At 35.2% G+C, this 18116-nt stretch overlaps 1 protein-coding gene across 4 annotated transcripts in view; it reads left to right on the plus strand.

The window, feature by feature from the left end:
* Positions 1-18116, plus strand: part of SCN1A (sodium voltage-gated channel alpha subunit 1) — a 153851-nt gene that overhangs the window by 80343 nt on the left and 55392 nt on the right. For all 4 annotated transcript variants that reach the window (XM_025275667.2, XM_006065127.3, XM_044934431.1 and 1 more), the window contains exons 3-10: positions 1235-1353; positions 3516-3605; positions 5525-5653; positions 8143-8234; positions 9259-9528; positions 15095-15158; positions 15729-15870; positions 16526-16732. In XM_025275667.2, coding sequence (XP_025131452.1) covers positions 1235-1353; positions 3516-3605; positions 5525-5653; positions 8143-8234; positions 9259-9528; positions 15095-15158; positions 15729-15870; positions 16526-16732 — 1113 coding nt within the window. The remainder of the gene's footprint in view (positions 1-1234; positions 1354-3515; positions 3606-5524; positions 5654-8142; positions 8235-9258; positions 9529-15094; positions 15159-15728; positions 15871-16525; positions 16733-18116) is intronic.

Here is an 18116-nt window from a genome sequence, read left to right on the forward strand (position 1 = left end):
TTAGGGCACTTCTACCATACCAGCCAGGAAGCGCTAGTTTAAAACAATATCTCAGTAAATATTTTGGAATGATTGCTTGCATTTAGAAAACCCTGAAAATAGAGGGAAAAAGAGTTGAGAAATCTGTGAATATCTGAAGACTAAACGTAGAGAATAAACTCTTGTCAAAGAGTCTTACTAGAAAGTAAACATAAGGTTAATGCTTGCTATGCAGTAATGCTGGCTTCCATCTATGCATCTTAGAAGGGGGGTGGAATTTTTGAAAGAATGGGTGAATTTAAATTTAAAAGATTTGTAGTTCCCTTCCCAAGACATGTTCTTCATAAAGAAATAGGCTATTCGTAGAGAAATAGGCTTCCTTTCATCACCCCCAGGCTATTTGAATATATATAAAGGTCCTAAGAAACAATGAGTAAGAATCCTTGATACAGGGTTGTATGTTGCTGCTTTGTTGTTGTTATTTTGTCTACATACCGCTAATTGTGCTCAAATATGGCTAAATTTTGGAATGCCAATTCCATTCACATCCATGCATCTTGGATTCTACAGGGTCTTTGAGCTTTTCCTCTATGCTAAGAAAGCACTACATGAAATAGACAATCAGTTGGGACTGGAATTCAATGTGTCAGCTAACTCAGAAATCCAAATACAGAATTTAGTACTCTAGTCAACAGATACTCTCCAGGGAACTTGGCCTCCAGAAATCAATCACTGGTTTACATCCATCTAACCCAAGAGTGGATTTAGTGGTGGCTGTTTTTATTTCCTATTATAAACAGAGTGATTTTTTATAAGGAGAAATGGTAAAAGAATATTTCAAAAAGTATTAGTTTTATTGAATGATTTTGCATTCTACGGCATTAATTTTCAAGGTAATCAAAATGAGAAAGCTGAAATCACTGTAAAAGAACTGCAGTGTCTTAAGGATCTGTGGAATGAAATGTGAACCCTTTTGAGACTTTCATTTAACTTAGATATTTAAAATACTAAGAAAGAAAATAAATTATTTTGGCTAACTATCTTATAAACAATAAAACTGCAGTATCAGGTCAAAGGTAAGTGATATCACTGGATATTGTTTCTAGTTAAGTGAGCCTGGAACAGTTTGTCCTTATGGTACACATCAAAAAGTTGCAACACTGGAATAATTCATGTTGACAAATAACAGAAGGTGGGTAATAGAGTTTAAATGGTTGATACTTTTATACTTGTGTGTTGTGTTCCTATCTTACAGACTTTTATAGTATTGAATAAAGGGAAGGCCATCTTCCGGTTCAGTGCCACCTCTGCCCTGTACATTTTAACTCCCTTCAATCCTCTTAGGAAAATAGCTATTAAGATTTTGGTACATTCATATCCTTTTCAAGTGATCGATATTAGCTATTTGTACATAATCTATAAGTGCTTTGTAGCAAAATGTAAGATTAAGTTGGGAAATGTCATATTCTGTGGTTTTTATCATTTTCATTTTGTATTTCCTTTTGTCATATAAGCATTTTCTTAAAATTTATTACATTAATGTTACTGAAATTTACAGTCTTTACTATTATATATACACACTATATATATATATTTTAGTCTATTATATATCAAAGTCTAACATTATATATCTCTTTCTAAAATTACTCATCCTATAAATCTAGTGTAGAACAGACTTATTTTTACAATATTGTATAAAGTTTGTGACTTTCTGGAATTTGCATGGAATCCTGATATAATAGCAAGAAAACCAAACCTGTATCCAGGTTTGTCAAGTATAATATAATATAGTCATGTATAATATAATATAATATAGTCAAGTATAACCATATCTATAATATAAAGCATTGTAGGGTACCTTAGAGTTAGCCTTTAAGCATAATTTCCATTGGAGACGATCAGGGGGCTCTGGCCAATATGTAGCTAGTTTTTTAACTTTCCTAATGAAATTTGTGAAGGAAGTACTGGATCACTGGCTGAATTTCAAATGGAAGTCATTGAATTATGACTCTGCTGTGCAAAACTGATTGCTTAGTAAAGACTCTGAAAGTTAATGAAAGATGCAGGGATTGTATTTCCAAAAGGTCTTCAGGGATTTAGCTTTGTGATTCTCACTGGTGTTAAAAAAAAAAAAAAAAAAAAAAAAGGACTCTGCAACTAAATTTATCTGTTCCTACTCCTTGGCCAAAAGCCTTCACTTCTGATTATGTCTCATTTGACGGCTTTGGCAATAATAAATATAGAATTACTGGTATAATTATCATCTACTTATCATCTATAATTATCATCTGCTCTATCTTCTAGACCATTACTGGTATAACTATCATCTACTTCCAAGTAGACAAAAACTTAAAATTCCACTCTATTTTTAAACTGATAACAAGAGATTCCTCATGGTATAAGTATGGTATTAGTGAATTTCAAAGATTTGAAACATAACTTTTACATGTTCCGAGCTTTTACGTTTATGGAGGTTTATTTATCATAGTTTGTGTTCCTAGTGCCATCGTGTGGTCATTTGATGAAAACTTTCTTTTTCTCTTATGGAAAATTTTTGCTTGGGCTGTTGACTGTTGTTGAATGTTAGATATGAATGCAAGAAATCTGTGTTTTACTCCTTGGCCAAGTTATCTAATTTCTCTAAAGTTTTAGTTTTATTTCTATGATTTCTAAAATATAGGAATTAAACAGTTGTTTTTCAAGGTCCCTTTCAGCTCCATAATTCTGTTAGGTCCTAGTCATTTGTTTCACTAACATTTAGATCATAGCTACTAACCAGACCTATTCCAATAACTCACACATATTATCCCATTTAATCTGTAACCTCAAACTGATGAGTTCCACATCTGATTAGCTCCATTGCGTAAAATTCAGTGGAGACACTAGAAAGTTCAGTGGCACAGAGAGGTTGAGTGACTTACCCGAGTCATTTTCATGTTGCTAAGATCACCTTTATGTTGAATTTTATCATGCTAAGTCATGACTTTGAAATATTCACTTTCAATCTTATCCAATGCTGCTATATGTTTACAAACATTTGAAATAAAGCAACCTGACATTTAACACCGTACTATAATATATTCACCCATATTGTATCACATGTGTTTAAGAAATTATAATTCTGCAAGGATGTGCCTTCCTCAGCAATTCACTATTTTAATCAACTAAATTAGTTCACATCAGTGCTCTCTGCTCAAAAGCTATGCAACTCTAGAATGCCCACAGTTTTCCCAATAAGGTCTTCTGGGAATAAATAGATTGATTTAATAATAGTAGCAAAAGCCACACTTTATACTTGTATAAAGATTTCTCATACATTATCTCATTCAATCTATACAACTACCCTGTGAGAGTAGTGTTATTATCTAAATTTAAGGATGAGAAAAATGAAATTTAAAGAGATTAGATGATTTGCCCACAGTATGTTTGTCACTGATGCCTGGCCAAACTGCAGGTTGAGCTTTTCAGTGTTAGTTTTATATAATATAAAACATGGGTTTGGGTTTTCTTCTGTGTGTTCCTTAACAATAACCTACATTATTCAGCATGCTAATTATGTGCACTATTTTGACAAACTGTGTGTTTATGACAATGAGTAACCCTCCCGACTGGACAAAGAATGTAGAGTAAGTTCAACTTATAAGCCACCTATGTGAGTATGTATATGTGTGTGTGTGTGTATTGTTGCATAGACATAGAGATGTATATCTATGTCTATATATGTATTTAGGATTTAATATCTCTCCATGTGTACTTGGTGGTGACCAGAAGCCCATCATTCTTGCACATTCATCACTCTTCCTTTAGGACATACAGTGGCCAGAGCAAATATGGTGAAAGTTATCACAGAAAGGAACCAATGTGGTAGACCTTGGTTCCAGTTAATTTCCAGATTAATTCAATGAGTCTTCCACATGCCCTAAAAACATACTATCAAGCCTCACCAAGTTTACACTTCCATTAGGCACATCAACTCTGTGCCAGGCCCATATTGGTTTCAAATGTGGTCAACCAAAATATCTGCTGGGAAAAAAATCCCGAAATTTGGGATTTTCAAACTTGAATATTTAATAAACTGAGGACTCTGCTAACTGAGCCTCCCTAGTCACTCAGACAGTAAAGAATCTGCCTGCAATTCAGGAGACCAGGTTTTAATCCCTGGGTCGGAATGATCCCCTGGAGAAGGAAAAGGCAACACACTCCTGTATTCTTGCCTGGAGAATTCCATGGGCAGAGGAACCTGGCGGGTTATAGTCTATGGGGTCACAAAGAGTTGGACACAACTGAGCAACTAACACCCACCCCCCACACACACACACACGCATACTGAAATAAAAGAGTAGCATTTTCAGAAACCAAGTGCATTGCTAACTGTTCTAATGGACTCTTCTGGGATACTTTGAGGACAGCGAGGCAAGATATGTGGTAAGTGCTGCTGGGGCTGTTCTCATGGCTGGCGTGGTGACCACTATTGCTCTGTGGCTTCTGACCCTTAAAACACCAACCATGGGGGTATTCTAAGGGCCTTTTCCCTTCCTGGACACTTCCAGGTTAGAACCAATAAAAAGATAGAGTTTCTGAAGAAGTGAAAGTCGCTCAGTCGTGTCCAACTCTTTGCAACCCCATGGACTATACAGGCTATCAAATTCTCCAGGCCAGAATACTGGAGTGGGTAGACTTTCCCTTCTCCAGGGGATCTTCCCAACCCAGGGATCGAACACAGATCTTCTGCATTGCAGGTGGATTGTTTCCCAGCTGAGCCACTAGGGAAGCCCAGAGATTCTGAAGGAAATTAAAAAAAAATCATATACAAAGGATTGCTTAAGTATTAACACTAATGTGTGAGGCCCACAGGTCTCAAGTCACCCTTGTTTCTGTGATTTCATTATTCAACTTCTGAGATGAAGATTAAAACATCTAAGTTTCTAGTTGGAAATCTATAAATTTCTTCTCATTTAAACTGAGTAAGTGATTTAAATTTTGGATTTCCAATCTGTCTCAATATTTTATTCAAAATTAGGTTTTCACCTCTGATGACCCTAGAATTATCCATTTGGCATGAACAAAATTCTTTTCCCAACTAAGTTAACTTAGCTTATCTTGAAAAAAGAGGAAAGCTTAAGACTTACTAATTTGTCAATGTTCCCTCAGTCATAAAACATGATTGAAATTAAGCATTTTACTTTCTAAGGAAAATAATTTTATGCTTCCACAATATTATTGATCAGTTACTCCATCATGTGAATGTACTGGATAATTCTCAGGAGGCTCTATTCATTTGTGTCAATACTAAGACATTTCAGATACACTTTATACAGTATGTATTTCTCACTCTGCTCTTAGGGCAATTTAAAAACAACTCTGTGTGCATTAAGGAGCTGAATTTAAATTTCAGACTATGTTTTATTTCCATGAAAATAATTTTAACCTGCATGGATTCCTTTTTAAATGTTTGTTATTAACATAATGAGAGAGTGTTAAGAAATTGATATGTCATGAAAGAAAGTGATTAGTTTATTCATTCTTTTTGGATACTTGTCTCCAGGTACACCTTCACAGGAATATATACTTTTGAATCACTTATAAAAATTATTGCAAGGGGCTTCTGTTTAGAAGATTTTACTTTCCTTCGAGACCCATGGAACTGGCTCGACTTCACTGTCATTACATTTGCGTAAGTGTTTTTCTTGGAAGCTTCAAAAAAGGATATATTTTGGCTTCTACAAGTATTCATGCTTTTAAAGAATAAGCTTGCTTTAACTGTAGAATATTTCTGTGTGATTTATACATTTAAGCTCTGGATTTTAATTTAGTGCAACAGAGGTCAAAGAGGCATTTCACTTTGGCATAAAGGCTTTGCAGTAATTGAAATTATAATGTTCACACATAACAAACATTGTCAGCAAATTTTATACATGCTGCTGTTTCAACAGTATACACACACATTCACACATACACACACACACTAATATGGAAGCAAAAGTGTATTTATAATACATCTGTGAAAATGTTTTTAAAAATTACAACCAAAAAAACCTCTGATGGCCCTGCAAATGTCCATTGACCTTACCCATGTCATGCACTCTCCCCAGTTTCTTAGGTAGAATAATAGAAAATAAACATCAAAACATTATATATATCAAATAACAAACTAATAGAAAAACATAAGGTTCTTAATATATATTTGCTATTAAATGGTTATGTCATCAACAAATGCACAATTAAGGCTTACAAACAAGCATACTCTCTGACTCTTCCTATTTCTCACTTGATCCTTTCCTTTCTTCCTCTCCTTCTTTCCCCTTCTAATTTTCCTCATCATTTTCTTTATATAAACCTTCTTATCCTTATTTGCCAACCAGATAAATTCAGTAATGCTCACAACACAACTTCTGTAGTCTGCTTTTTTTTTTTTTTGGTCTAGTGATAAACTTCCCCAAGAAAGAAGAAACCCAGAAAAATAACAGAAGGCCGCTGTGCACTAGATGAAATTAGAATGTGGAGGAAGATGGACCAATGTGGTTCACCCTCATTCTTCAGCAGCTGGTTTACTTGGCCTCTTACAGGCATAAGGATGTGGGAAGATGGGCAGAGGAGAAATGGAGCTGATATTCTCAAGGCTCCAAATGCTGCCTGTCTCGTCTAAATTCCATATCTATTCAAGATGAGCTGATTCTTCACCGTCCCCTCTGGCCATGGCTCAAAAGAAAGCATTTTTGAGGGGCTATTGTTTCTTGAGGCTAAAATAACAGGAATGGCAAGAGTGATCATTGGGCCCCCATAAAATATTGTTCTTAATTTTCCTAGCTTTCACTTAAGAGTTACACCAAGAAATCCTGATCACGTACAGATAGGCAATAAGTCAGTCTGCCTGAATTTCTCTTGGATGATTTCATATATTTTTTAAAAAACTGAAGGCCTAAGACTGTTAGTTCAGTTCAATCACTTAGTCATGTCCGACCCTTTGTGACCTCATGGACTGCAGCACACCAGGCCTCCCTGTCCATCACCAACTCCTGGAACTTGCTCAGACTCAACGTTCATTGAGTTGGTGATGCCATCCAACCATCTCATCCTCTGTCATCCTCTTCTGTTCCTGCCTTCAGTATTTCCCAGCATCAAGGTCTTTTCCAGTGAGTTAGTTCTTTGCATCAAGTGGCCAAAGTATTGGAGTTTTCAGTTTCAGCATCAGTCCTACCAATAAATGTTCAAGACGGATTTCCTTTAGGATTGACTGGTTGGATCTCCTTGCAGTCCAAGGGACTCTCAAGACTCTTATTCAACACCACAGTTCAAAAGCATCAATTCTTTGACGCTCAGCTTTCTTTATGGTCCAACTCTCTCATCCATACATGACTACTGGAAAAACCATAACTTTGACTAGATGGACCTTTGTTGGCAAAGTAATGTCTCTGCTTTTTAATATGCTATCTAGGTTGGTCATAGCTTTTCTTCCAAGGAGCAAGCATCTTTTAATTTCATGGCTACAGTCACCATTTGCAGTGATTTTGGAGCCCAGAAAAATAAAATCTCTCACTGTTTCCATAGTTTCCCCATCTATCTGCCATGAAGTGATGGGACCAGATGTCATGATCTTTATTTTTTGACTGTTGAGTTTTAAGTCAACTTTTTCACTCTTCTCTTTGACTTTAATCAAGAGGCTCTTTAGTTCTTCTTCTCTTTCTGCCTAAAACTATAGCCAAGAATTATTGTCCTTTTACTTAATTCTCCTAAATTACCCATATTGATTGTACTGCTTTCTGCAATGACAAAAGGATTGTGTACTTAAGAAATTTACATCCGCTTCATGGCCTTAAATGATGTAAGTAAAGAAAACCATAGTGATGGACCCTAACTTCTAAATTGTTACTGACAAAATTATCATTCAAAATCACAAAGAAGGGCTTTATAAAAGATCCAAGCAAATAATATAAATGCTACATAATTCTTGAATAACTCTAATTTAATTCTACAGGTATGTAACAGAATTTGTAAGCCTAGGCCATTTTTCAGCTGTTCACACTTTCAGAGTCTTGAGAACTTTGAAAACTATTTCTGTAATTCCAGGTAAGAAGTGGTCAGTGCAAAGCATAAGGCTTCTTGTACCTATGGCTCTTTCTTTGTATCCTGTTATTGTGTTTGTGTGTGAACTCCCTATTACAGATATGTGACAGAGTTTGTGGACCTGGGCAATGTCTCCGCATTGAGAACATTCAGAGTTCTCCGAGCGCTGAAAACAATTTCAGTCATTCCAGGTGAGGGTTAAACACTGAGGCTCAGCTGTCATGATTTTTCAACAACAGTCTCTTTTCTTAACACTCAGCGTTACATAAAATTGGGGATCATAATCATTTAAATCATAATAATAAAAAAATGAGTGTTACTCAGAAAATAATTCTTATTATTTGAACATAAATGTTTATGTTTTCATATTTTTCATCAGTGTTGGAGTTCAATACTTTCTTGCATGAGACACTGTATTATATGGTCTGTGTGGTTTGCACTTAAATAAGTCCTGGGTTTTTTCCTCCACGTCAGATGTACTAAAGATTTGTTCCCTATCAAATGTACTGATCTGTAATTTCTTGTTCATTTTAGGCATTGATGACAATGTCTGTACAGTGTGAATCTTAATATTGTTTAAAAAGACAAGGAAATAAGATACTAAAGAGTAGCATGGGTCTGCCTGAAGATTTATTATCTTTTGAGCCATGCTTTATGGCTTAGGGGATCTTAGTTACCCGATGAGGCTTTGAACTTGGACCACGGTAGAAAAAGTAGCAAATCCTAACCACTAAACTGCCAGAAAACTCCCCAAGCCTTTATTATCTTAAAGTGCGATTATACTCCAAACCACCTCCGGTTTTACAGCAAAATCTTTTCTACTTATAAATAGGAATTTGAAAATATTTTTATTCTGGTAACTTGTCATAAAACTGACCACTGACCCTAATGAAAGTACGGGGCAAGTTTCATTAGCAAACCAGAGAAATACAAGATATTTTTCTTCATAGAGGCCTTGTGAAGACCATAAACTTCCAGCTATTTTATCCAAATGTAATGGGATGTGAATTTTCATTTCATCGTTCAGATTATTACATTTCCAGAGTTTATTTTCATTAGCATTTTAACCTTCCATGACGTGTTGCTTTCCCTTTACCATTGATTGCAGTCATTTTCAAACATATTTATGGAATCTATGTTTTCAAGAAAATTGTGTGAAGCTTTTCTTACTTCAGACACTTTAAGTCTTCATAGTAATAACCTTCCTTCTTTCAGGTCTGAAGACCATCGTGGGGGCCCTGATCCAGTCTGTGAAAAAGCTCTCAGATGTCATGATCCTAACTGTATTCTGTCTGAGTGTGTTCGCCCTGATTGGGCTGCAGCTCTTTATGGGCAACCTGCGGAATAAATGTGTGCAGTGGCCGCCCACCAACGCTTCCCTGGAGGAGCACACTGTAGAGAAGAACATAACCAAGAATTACAATGGCACACTTGTAAACGAAACGCAAAACGAGTTTGACTGGAAGTCGTATATTCAAGATTCAAGTAAGAATTGCTATTATGTGGGTTTATTTTTTTCATTGCTGATCTTCTTTCCATATAGGCATGGAAAAATTTTTAAATGATTGTATAACAGGCTGTGATATCTTTATCACCTTATAATGGTTTGCACATAAATTTAATTATTTGAGTGATAAATATTCTAATTATAACTCTTAAATGCCACTTTCTGTCACATCATCTGATGAGAGACTGAAAAATTCAGCAAGGAAGAAATTTTCATAGGATACTGGGTTTCTGTACATTCTTCTCATCAAGGTATGAAGCTATACATTGTCTCATTTGAGGCAATCAAATAAAATATTTGAAGGCCCTTTGTTAACTCAAAAGTATTATGCAAATATAACTTATTAAATACCAATTTTCGAATGCATTTTATGTACCAGAAACTGCACAGGATTCCAGGAAAATAATGGTGATGGCACAGGTTCCAGGGTACTTACAGTTTAATAGGTAACTTTTATTGTTATTTTATAGAAATCAAGTGAAGACCTAAAGATAAATACTGTTTTTACAATTGTAGAATGAGAATTTTAAGTAGTATTCCATCAAAAAAAAGGAAATGAGAACCAGTAAACCTTTAGGAGAGAGAAGTTTAAGATGTCAAAAATCTGTAAAGATATTGGAATCAGTTTATCTTTATTTCAAGAGTTTAGACAAAATACGCGAATGTTTAAATATTCTAGTATAGAAGGATGAAAAAATAAATGGCCCAGTATCCTTTCTCTTTTGAAAGTGACAATAAAAATAAACAAAATTTTTTTGTTGTATAATTTTAGTATCTGCCAGTAGCAACATTTCAAAAGCAGAGAAAAAGACCATGATTCATGGGAAAAGAGAACATCTTTTTAAAGAAAAATATTAAATATATAAAACTTAGACTCTACAGGTGCATACATATAGCTGTATCTTTATTATTTTAAGGTGATGAGTAATACTTAGGGAAAAAAATCAAAGAAGAAAGAAAGTCTTAGTAATGATTATGTGAAACAAGTAGAATTAGTCTTAAAGGTTAACTTACTGGGACTTGATAATTCTTAAAAAAAATGCTATCTTAGTTATATCTACTACTGTGGGCAGGAATCCCTTAGAAGAAATGCAGGAGCCATCATTGTCAACAAAAGTGTCCAAAATGCAGTACTTTATGCAATCTCAAAAATGACAGAATGATCTCTGTTTCAGGCAAACCATTCAATATCACGGTAATCAAGTCTATGCCCTGAGTGTAATGCTGAAGAAGCTGAAGTTGAATGGTTCTATGAATACCTACAAGACCTTCTAGAACTAACAACAACAAAAAAGATGTCTTTTTCATTATAGGGGACTAGAATACAAAAGTAGGAAGTCAAGAAACACCTGGAGTAACAGGCAAACTTGGCCTTGGAGTACAGAATGAAGCAGGGCAAAGGCTAATAGAGTTTTGCCAAGAGAATGCACTGGTCTCAGTAAACACCCTCTTCCAACAACACAAAAGAAGACTCTACATATGGTCATCACCAGATGGTCAATACCAAAATCAGATTGATTGTATTCTTTGCAGCCAAAGATGGAGAGCTCTAGACAATCAGCAAAAATAAGACCAGGAGCTGACTGTAGCTCCTTATTGCCAAATTCAGACTTAAATTGAAAAAAGTAGGGAAAACCACTAGACCATTCAGGTATGACCTAAATCAAGTCACTTATGATTATACAGTGGAAGTGACAAATAGATTCAAGGGATTAGATCTGATAGTGTCTGATAGGATGGAGGTTCATGACATAGTACAGGAGACAGTGATCAAGACCATCCCCAAGAAAAAGAAATGCAAAAAGGCAAAATGGTTGTCTGAGGAGGCCTTAAAAATAGCTATGTAAAGAAGAGAAGCAAAAGGCAAAGGAAAAAAGGAAAGATATAGCCATTTGAATGCAGAGTTCCAAAGAATAGCAAGGAGAGATAAGAAAGCCTTCCTCAGTGATCACAACAAAGAAATGGAGGAAAACAATAAAATAGGAAAGACTAGAGATCTCTTCAAGAAAATTAGAGATACCAAGGGAACATTTCATGCAAAGATGGGCAAAATAAAAGACAGAAATGGTATGGACCTAACAGAAGCAGAAGGTATTAAGAAGAGGTGGCAAGAATGCACAGAAGAACTATACAAAAAAGATCTTAATGACCCAGATAATCAGGATGGTATGATCACTCACCTAGAGCTAGGACATCCAGACATCCTGGAGTCCTAAGTCAAGTGGGCCTTAGGAAGCATCACTAAGAACAAAGCTAGTGGAGGTGATGGAATTCCAGTACAGCTATTTCAAATCCTCAAAGATGATCCTGTTAAAATGCTGCACTCAATATGCCAGCAAATTTGGAAAACTCAGCAGTGGCCACAGGACAGGAAAAGGTCAGTTTTCATTCCATTCCCAAAGAAAAGCAATGCCAAAGAATGCTCAAACTACCACACAATTGCATTCATCTCACACGCTAGTAAAGTAATGCTGAAAATTCTCCAAGCCAGGCTTCAACAGTACGTGAACCATGAACTTCCAGATGTTCAAGCTGGATTTAGAAAAGGCAGAGGAACCAGAGATGTTAATACCCAACCACCTGACCTGCCTCCTGAGAAATCTGTATGCAGCTCCGGAAGCAACAGAACTGGAAATGGAACAACAGACTGGTTCCCAATTGGGAAAGGAATATGTCAAGGCTGTATATCATCACCCTGCTTATTTAACTTATATGCAGAGTATATTATGAGAAATGCTGGACTAGATGAAACACAAGCTGGAATCAACATTGGAATATCAATAACTTCAGATACACAGATGACATCACCCTTATGACTGAAAGTGAAGAAGAACTAAAGAGCCTCTTGATGAAGGTGAAAGAGGAGAATGAAAAAGTTGGTTTAAAACTCAACATTCAGAAAACTAAGATCATGGCATCTGGTCCCATCACTTCATGATAAAAGGATGGGGAAACAGTGCAAACAGTGTCTGACTTTATTTTGGGGGGCTTCAGAATCACTGCAGATGTTGACTGCAGCCATGAAATTAAAAGACACTTGCTCCTTGGAAGAAAAGCTATGACCAACACATTACTTTGCCAACAAAGGTCTGTCTAGTCAAAGCTAGATTTTTTTTTAGTCAAAGCTACTGTTTTTTCCAGTGGTCATGTATGGATGTGAGAGTTGGACTATAAGGAAAGTTGGGCACCTAAAAATTGATGCTTTTGAACTGTGGTGTTGGAGAAGACTCTTGAGAGTCCCTTGGACTGCAAAGAGATCCAACCAGTCCATCCTAAAGGAAATCAGTCCTGAATATTCATTCAAGGACTTATGCTGAAGCTGAAACTCCAATACTTTGGCCTCCTGATTCAAAGACCTGACTCATTGGAAAAGACCCTGATGCTGGGAAAGATTGAAGGCAGAAGGAGAAGGGGATGACAGAGGATGAGATCATTGGATGGCATCACTGACTCAGTGGACATGAGTTTGAGTAAATTCCAGGAGTTGGCTTTGGACAGTGAGGCCTGGCGTGCTGCAGCATGGGGTCACAAAGAGTTGGACACAGCTGAGCAACTGAACTGAACTGAAAGTAAAGATAGCATAATAAAAAAACTAATGGGTCTCTTATAGTTGTAGATCTGGAATATACCTTGGTTGATACAGATGAACTCTTCCATAATATTTTTGACATGCCAACAAATAATTTGCAAATAATTATAAATTGCTACATTAAGACAAATGAGAAAAATATGTGTAAGAGGAACACATGAAACGTCTCTTATTCATTTCATATGATGCCTATCAGTTCACTGATGTCACCAACTCCCTGAAATCTGTTTTTCTTTTTAATCAAGAAACTGGTTATGAGGATGTCACTTATGATTTATTCACTTTAAGGAAAATTTATTGAACTCCATCTTCTTACATTGAAAATAAAGGAAGTTAAGAATATCTGAGGCTATTTTCAGCCCTAAAAATCTGTCTTATCATTTTTTCTAATAATATTCCATTTGTTGAAAAAAGAGTATTTTAAACTAAATGTACCTATAGATAAAATGGTTTGTTTTTGAAAGTGATAGAAAACCTAATTTATTAAAATCAAAGATAAACATTATGATTGAGTTATATTTTATTGAGATTAAACTTCTAGATCACTGAGTTTAATGGACAAAGCTTCCCTTATAAATACCTAGTATCAAAAATTTTTCCAGAAAATGTCATATTTCTTTCACATTGTTTAATTTTAATTACAAGTTAAGAAATTATACCTTTGTTTTCTTATGTTCAGAGATGACATGGGGAATTAAAATATTTTTATTATGTATCTTTGTATCGCTTACAAAACTGCATAGAATAAATTTCTCAGAAAATTTAACATCTAGAAAATATTTTTTCTTATAAAATCCTAAATTGTTCTTTTTGCAAAATGACTCTTTAATTTCATGTGTTTCACTTTTTGTCATCCCTTTACTTATTCATTCAGTAAACTTTATTGAAAGGCTGGAATGAAGTGAAGGTTAAGTTGTTCATTCATGTTCAACTCTTTGCAACCCCAAGGCTTATACAGTCCATCAAATTCTCCAGGCCAGATTACTGGAGTGGGTAGCATTTCCCTTCTCCAGGAGATCTTCCCAATCCAGGGATTGAACCCAGGTCTCCCGCATTGCATGTGGATTCTTTACCAGCTGAGGCACAAGGAAAGCCCTGTTGAAAGGCTACTATGTCCAAATACTATGTATTCCCAAATAATATGGAAATAACCGATGATTCATTTTTCAAGGAGTTGTAAACAAATAATTACAACACAAGACAGTGAATGTAATAATAATGGGTATATGTGTTCCTGGTAGCATAGTGAGAGTTCTTAATTTTGCCTATCTTCATTGGAAGAAAGTAGAAGATATCAAGGAATAGTTCATGAAGAGTTGACATTTCAACAGGATATTGAAAGAATCTAAGGAATTTGCCCAGAGACAGAAAACTTAGAGTTAATAAAATATCCACCTATAGTAATTATTTTAGCTTTAGTATTTAAGATTATTTTTAAATTTCACTTATTTTAATAATTGACATGGTTTATGCATCTTTTATTATAATTTACCTATGACATATTTTATAAATTGGTAGAATATAAATTATAATTTATTAGTCATTTATAAAGTGTTAAAAAATATAGACTACTGTTCAGAAAAGCTAAAATCCCTTTCTTTTGAAGTACGTGGCAGTCTTGAGAAAGCAAAGAAATCCCTATCATTCTTATCTATTTTTAGAGAATGAAATTTTTATTTTTCATGAGGAGGGTAGAAAAACACTGATACTTTTAAAAATGTTATGTTAGTTCCTGTGATTATCACTTGTTTTACATTCACAAAGAACAAATGTTTTCTACTCTTACGTAAGTATCCAATCCCCTTGATATAATATTTAGAGGGAGTAATAGCTCTGCCTTTGAATAAATTATATTATGTATTTAAAATTACAAACTTAAAAAGTAGAATCAGATCTTAATCTTATTTTGCGGTGTCATGCAAATGTTCATCATGTGACTTTTTTTTCCCAAACAGGGTATCATTATTTTCTGGAGGGTTTTTCAGATGCACTGCTATGTGGAAATAGCTCAGATGCAGGGTAAGCCAATAATTTGTATGCGTGTATACATATTTTCTCTTTTTTTGTGCAAACTGACAGATAACAGCCAGCTAATTTTATTTATAGTAATTTGTGATAATTAAGTTTTTTTATTTATAAGGTGAGGGATTATTTAAATGTTAGGCAAGCTTTCATGTTGTGTAAAACAAGAAGGAACACTTGAGCTTTAATGCTAGTTCCTTTAGATGAGTATTCGTGAGCTATGAGTCAACTCTGGAGCATCCATGCTAAGAAAATGAACTAGACACATGTTAACACACTGATTACAGACAGAAAATAGTTTTGTAAAATATTACTAGGCATGCTATACAATATTTTAATGATGACATCAGGTGATTAGTAAAATTATATTAAGTCAAAAGTTGGGAAATGTGTTACTTATTTAATACTTTCATCCTTTCATACTTATTTCATACTTTCATACTTATTACATACTTTCATCCCTTGAAATAGCAAATCTTTCTAGCTCAAATATTTAAAGTATAGTGTGCTACCAGAATAAAAACACAGCAGAACTTCTTATAATACTTTCTTTTGCCACATTTACAGCCAATGTCCAGAAGGATACATGTGTGTGAAAGCTGGTAGAAATCCCAATTATGGCTACACAAGCTTTGATACCTTCAGTTGGGCTTTTTTGTCGCTGTTTCGACTGATGACTCAGGACTTCTGGGAAAATCTTTACCAGCTGGTGAGAACCTGAGGCAACACATATTGTGTTTAATTGGAAGTATATTAAGAAAACCAACTTAGTTATGAAATCCAAACCACACCATAATATAATGGAAAGAGCAGAACTTGAAATCAGAAGACTTAACTTTCTTTATCTTATTGATTATAACACATATTAAGCATAGCAGTGTGTTATGAACACAATTCTGTCTCATTTCCCCTTGATCTCTAAAAATATTCCCCACCCTTCCCATACACAGATGCTCCTAAATGGAAAAGCACAGCTTCCTCTCAATTCCGTTTACCCCCTCAGGTATTATCCTTCAGGTGGCAGGTAATGAAGATGAATAAACAGATGTAGAAGGATTAGTTTGGTCTCTTCCTGACTTTACTCAAAGGTTCAGCTCTTTAATGGAGATCTCCATGGTATATTATTTGACTCTGCTTTATTCCTGGTAAATCCAGGAATTCCCTCCTACAGATTAGAATGCTAAATGCATGAGTTAGGGGAGAAGGAAGAGGATGAGGTTAAAGAAACAGATAGTCAACAAGGTAGGAGGGGATGTGACCATCATAATTACTTATATCAGAGTCCTACACAAAGTAAGTTGACAACTGAAGCCACCAGTTAGAGAAATATTGTAAAAAAATAATTCTGGTATTCTTGTTTTCAGACATTACGTGCTGCTGGAAAAACATACATGATATTTTTTGTGCTGGTCATTTTCTTGGGCTCCTTCTATCTAATAAATTTGATCCTGGCTGTGGTGGCCATGGCCTATGAAGAACAGAATCAGGCCACCTTAGAAGAGGCGGAACAGAAAGAGGCTGAATTTCAGCAGATGCTCGAACAACTTAAAAAGCAACAGGAGGCAGCGCAGGTAAATTCACCAAATCAAGTATGTCCTGTCTCGTGGTACGAACCTTTTTTTTATTGTTTTGGTTGTTACAACAACACTGGAGAGAAAGTGAGAAGCAGATGATTGTTTGTACTTAGGAGAAGCTGATAGTACAGGGGGTTAGTCAATATTTCTACATTATTTTGATCATCTGTAAATCCTTTAGTTTAACTATTCTAAAATGTTTATAATATTGACCACAATATTATAAACAATATTATAAACAATTGTTTATATATTTATTATAAAATATTGACCACAATATTACAAAATAGCAATATTCATGCTATTTTAATCATCTTAAAAATTTTAGAATTCAAGGAAAAATGTGATTTTGAGGTCTTCTCAGGTGAGAAATTTTACTGAATGAGTATATTGGCATTAGAAGAAAACCCTAAGAAATCATCTTCTTTTAGAAAAAAATGTATTGGTTATTGTGTAAAAAGATGTTCGTGTGGTTCTTAGAAGACAGTCTTTACCCAAAAATATGTTGTCTTTTGTGTGGTTGCTTGTCTTTCTAAATAAAGAAGTGATCAAATAATGTAATACTCTCTGATACAGCAGTAGGCATATAAAAGTCACCAATTTTATGGAGATCAGGGAACCTAAGAATTACTTCATCTTATAGTATGATAAAATGCCCTTCCTATCACTTCCATCTTTCTTCACTTCTGTTTAGCATCAAAACTCATTGTCTTTACTATAAAAGAAAGCTGATTGGGGAATATTAATTTATTTGCAAGCCTTTATTGAGGGCACTCTTGGACCAATGAAAATCATCACAAAGTTCCAACAAGCTGTGATAAACAGCATTGTTTTCATCCCATGACCATGTAGCCAGCAAAAACCAGTGCTGACTTGAAAAACTGGGGATGATCTTTGGAGAACTGAATGTCTTGTCTTGCTTAGCAGAAACTATTGACCCTCCGGTCTCTAGTCTTTTGGATAGAGTATTGTAGATGTGAGATGGGATATCACCTTCTATAAATTTGATTGATAATATTTTGAGGGTACTGGACAATCTTCCAATAGCTAGAAAGAGGCCCTCAGTTCTTTATCTCATGCCTCCTATCTTTGGATATGACCCCAAGTAACTCATCACCTTTTCTTCCATGCTCTAGTTTTTTTTTTTTTTTCCCCCAGTGGAAAAAAGACAGTGCTAATTACCAATTTTTCAGTTCAGTTCAGTCGCTCAGTCATGTCCAACTCTTTGCAACCCCATGAATCGCAGCACGCCAGGCCTCCCTGTCCATCACCATCTCCTGGAGTTCACTCAAACTCACGTCCATCGAGTCAGTGATGCCATCCAGCCATCTCATCCTCTATTGTCCCCTTCTCCTCCTGCCCCCAATCCCTCCCAGCATCA

This window comes from Bubalus bubalis, chromosome 2, assembly GCF_019923935.1.
Source record: "Bubalus bubalis isolate 160015118507 breed Murrah chromosome 2, NDDB_SH_1, whole genome shotgun sequence".
Taxonomy (NCBI): domain Eukaryota; kingdom Metazoa; phylum Chordata; class Mammalia; order Artiodactyla; family Bovidae; genus Bubalus; species Bubalus bubalis.